This window comes from Papaver somniferum, chromosome 3 (assembly GCF_003573695.1).
Source record: "Papaver somniferum cultivar HN1 chromosome 3, ASM357369v1, whole genome shotgun sequence".
Classification (NCBI taxonomy): Eukaryota; Viridiplantae; Streptophyta; class Magnoliopsida; order Ranunculales; family Papaveraceae; genus Papaver; species Papaver somniferum.
In genome coordinates, this window is record NC_039360.1 from 68447379 (window position 1) to 68451680 (window position 4302).

At 36.6% G+C, this 4302-nt stretch overlaps 1 protein-coding gene across 1 annotated transcript; it reads right to left on the reverse strand.

Moving 5' to 3' along the window:
- Positions 1-272: 272 nt before the first annotated feature.
- Positions 273-2487, reverse strand: LOC113356409 (protein trichome birefringence-like 42). Its single transcript, XM_026599532.1, has 5 exons — positions 2036-2487; positions 1779-1950; positions 1298-1473; positions 1033-1191; positions 273-819 (listed from the first exon to the last, which is right to left on the reverse strand). The coding sequence occupies exons 1-5, from the start codon at positions 2308-2310 to the stop codon at positions 513-515; spliced, it is 1089 nt and encodes a 362-aa protein (XP_026455317.1). The 5' UTR covers positions 2311-2487; the 3' UTR covers positions 273-512.
- Positions 2488-4302: the final 1815 nt, after the last annotated feature.

Sequence of the window (4302 nt, forward strand, 5' to 3'; positions counted from 1 at the left end):
AGCGAGAGTGAAACGTGAATTGAGATCCTTAAAATTATAAATCGGGCGGAAATAATGGTAAGTATCTTTAGTAATATATTTATTAGAAAATAAGAAAAATAACATGATAAAGGGCATTATAGCCCTGATAAAAATATAAAACTAACTCAAAACTTAAAATTTTTGATAATTTTATATTTTGGGTTTTAGATATATACCATCTTTTGGAAAAGAGAGAACCCATTTTTGGGTACTCTAGAAAGTTTCACTTTGAGGAATTTGATGCTCTTACGGATTGAAACTCTGCACATTTTCTTTCCATTAGTATTGTACTTCAGAGGTTTAGATCCCTCTAGGATGAAGTCCGGAAAAAAAACAAATGGATTTAGAGAACTACTTATATTATTCGCTAGAACATAAATACGAAATATTACATATCAGGATGCTCAATTTTGGTATAAGGAAGATAGATAAACAAAGACGTGGGAGAAGTATGGATCACAAGAAACATAGATATCATTACATGCTTATGGTTATGCACATCCTGCCAAAACAATAGATGCATAAAAAAGACTATTCCAGGTATCTGGTACACCAGCCAAGCACCAGTGGCCACAATCGTGAGCCGTCCCATCTTTATTGGCATAATATGATGGATGCCCGTCTATTCTTAATTGTGACAAAGTTGTGATGTCCAACAAATTAACTGGAACCGACATCTTACTTAAAACTTGTTTAACTACAACCGCTCCTGGAATCGTATTTCCAGGATAAACTGTTCCGTTAATGGGTGATGTATGATTCACGCAGCTCGTTCTTGGAGAACCCCAATCGTTGCCACTACAAAAGATAAGTTACGATTAAGTATAATCTTTTTTTGAGAAGTTATAATCGGTATAATCATAATCATGGACATTATAATTGATCTGCTACTAGGTCCAAATAATAGATATGTTTCTAAAAGCCGGATGCAAGAAAAATGTAATTGGAAATATGCTTCAACCTTTTCGCAACAAGTTCTTTTGGACTATGCTAGCGAAGTCGCCAACTTACTTGAGATGAGCAGGAGAAATTCCTTGATAGAAAACTTGAGTTTTCTTGGGGTCAATGTTCTCGTCAACCCATTTTGACCATGTAGTTAATCCTTTTGTAAAAGCCACCAAACGATCTAAATCTTTGTATGACTTGTTTCCTTCCTGAATTTTGTCCCAACTTCAAATACAAAAGCAGGAAATTTAAAAATGAAAAAAATTGAGCGCGAGTCAAATTGGGTATGGTAAATTAGAATGAATTGATTTTTCTACGAAAGAGTTGTTACCGCTGTAATCTTCCTGTGTGCCACCACCAATGCCATGTGTTGAAAATCACAACATCGACTTCTTTCCATATATCACCGGTGCTAATGGTGTCGATCTTTAAAACCCGTTCCGAGTTTTCAACAACCCAATCAACAAGGTACACATTTTTATTATAAAGTATAGAAATGTTGTACTCCTGCCAATATTCGACCAAAATGTCTTAGTTTCTTATCATAATTTACTGAAGTTCACCAGAAATAGGCCTACGCCGGCTACCTAGTTATCTAGAACACTGTCATTAATTTATTAGACTCAACCCAACCTTGAGCTTAAATGAAAAAGAAAATCATTATTTGCTGAGAATAAATAAGCTTTAAAGACTGTCGACCTGAATTTTAATCCGAGAGTACAGTAATAGTAATACACATTAAATAAAAAACCTGCTTCTTCAAAAAATAAATACTCCGTATAATAATTACTAGCTAAAAGCTTTTATCTAACCGTAAAATTGCGGGAGATCGTATTTCGCTCAAAGTGCCCAGAGTATTTTGCATTCGGGACAGCTGCATGAATCATACAAATCAAAGACTGCCACTGGTTATTACTGATCGAGTCGCCAACAAACATGATCTTTTTACCCGTGTATCTCCTCAAGAAGTCCAAGGCATCAAACCTGTATAGTTGGTTCGTAAACAACTGGAGTAATAAAATTGAAATCTACTTCATCCATACAGAAGAGAATAGGGAAGTTTGATTACCTAGGTGCATCGCATCCGCTTGGGCTCCATCTATACTTGAGATAATCTTTGTCAGGTCGACCATTAGCTACACAATGGAAACCTTCATTGATGAATGGACATTTAGAGGAATCATAAAGAGGATATGATTCATCGTAAATCCAACTCCCTTGATACAAATCGCATCCACCCACACTGCTTATTTGCTCTGCACATATGTGATTAAGAACTAGAGAATAATAACTGACAACCAAAAGTAGAAATGATTTATGGTAGCCTCTAAGGACAGTTTCCATCTTTAAGACAAGAACTTCCAGAGAAGCAGAGTAGCCTCTTTCTAGCTAGTTAGGAATTTATAGTGAACAAGATTTTGGTACTGTTGTTGTCCATTAGCCGGATTTTTTTTCTTCTTTTTTTAGTATTATGAGTGTGAGTGTGTGGACTGTGGAGATAGTCTAATTAATGATAAGAGATTAATCAGTATGCATCTAATTGGAGAATGCATTCACAATTATAAATACTGTAAAAAGAGAGAAATGGTAGTGATGATGTTGAGAATATTAGTCCCACATTGTCTGGGCAATCTAAGATCCTGCGGTTTATAATTCTTTGGGCCTCTCCATTCATTGCCAATTGGTTTTGAGTTGGATGTCCGCAGACTTTAGTATGGTATCAGAGCAGGCTATTTGCGAGTGTCATTTGACCGCGCCTTTACTCCGCGTCACCCGATTTATTGTCCACGTGTTAGACCCAACGAGGCTACACGTGAGGGGACGTGTTGAAAATATTAGTCCCACATTGTCTGGGCAATCTAATATCCTGCGGTTTATAATCCTTTGAGCCTCTCCACTCATTACCAATTGGTTTTGAGTTGGATGCCCGTATTCTAATAGGTGAATACATAATTGGCAACATAGTGACAGAAAGTGCATAAACATAAGTATGTACTGGAATAGTATTTTGGGGATGAGAGATTTGCAGCTATTGCTGTATTTTATGAATTTCTATAGTAATCGTGATGTGATTTGGAATGGGATGAACATTAAATTAATCAAGTCCCGTTAAAAATGTAACAGACGAAAGATTTATAATGGGTGGCTGTCACAACAAGCTCATCAGTTGGGCTGCTCACGGGGAACCTTTTTGGTACAACATAAAGCTGGCAGGACGCATCAGTGCATACATACCAATAAAACTGTAAGAGGGTAGATCTGACAAGAGTCGATTGGATGCATGTGAGGATCTTTCTCGTGACCAAACCCACAATCTCATAGCTAAAGTTTAGAGATGGTGGACAACTGAACATACACGCCATTTCACAGCCTGCCTGGCTAGCATCCACAGTGGTACGGGAGAATATAACAAAATTTTCGTAAAATGGATCTCTATGAAATAGCTATACATGGCTTTATGACGTTATACAATCTCAACTTGCAATTTGAAATGGCAATTGCTATACCGATCTCAGAAACTTTGAAGATTTTTTTCTAGTTGATTTTACAGTATGTCTTCAAACTCGTTTTTGGATCTACTATAGGATCATGTCCAATCTTAAGTCAAGTATGACCCTGTCATTTAGGATTTCAAACATGTTCACATATAAGTATACATGAATTCATACACAACCTCAGAGCGAGTATCATACAGTGAAGTTAGGACTAGTTTGGAAACTATAATTAAAATCTCGTGGGGAGACAAACACTTTTCAAACACATATAAAGTTCTTTTAGCATTTTTTTTTTATTTTTTTTCATCTTTAGGCGACGGCCTTTAAAAAGGCTAGTGATCCTCCAACACAATCGGCCTAAGCCAGAATAGAGGTACAAACCAGTATATCGAAGATGAGCTCACTTTATCCTTATGAGCTAAAGCATGAGCCACATAATTACAAAGACGTGGTTGAAAAATAAAAAATAGAAGCATCTATGACGAAAAGGGACAAACGATTATAAAATTAGCATTTGGTTTTTGATCACCATCAAACAGGCCAACAAAAAATTGGTTGATCACATCTTTAGCATCACTCTCAATGATGATATGAGTGAGTTTTTGTTCCACAACTTTCTTAAGAACTGTCCAGATAGCTCTAACTTCAACTTCAGCTGCAGAGTGAACAACAAACACTAATGCAGCGCAAACATGAGACTTAATTGCAGTACTCCCTCATCACATAGCCTGCATCATTTACAGAAATAGATCATCAGTGTTGCATTTTATCCACCCAAAAGGAGGAGGCATCCATCTATCACAACTACTAACAGAAAGACTAGGTATCTGGGGTTTAGGTT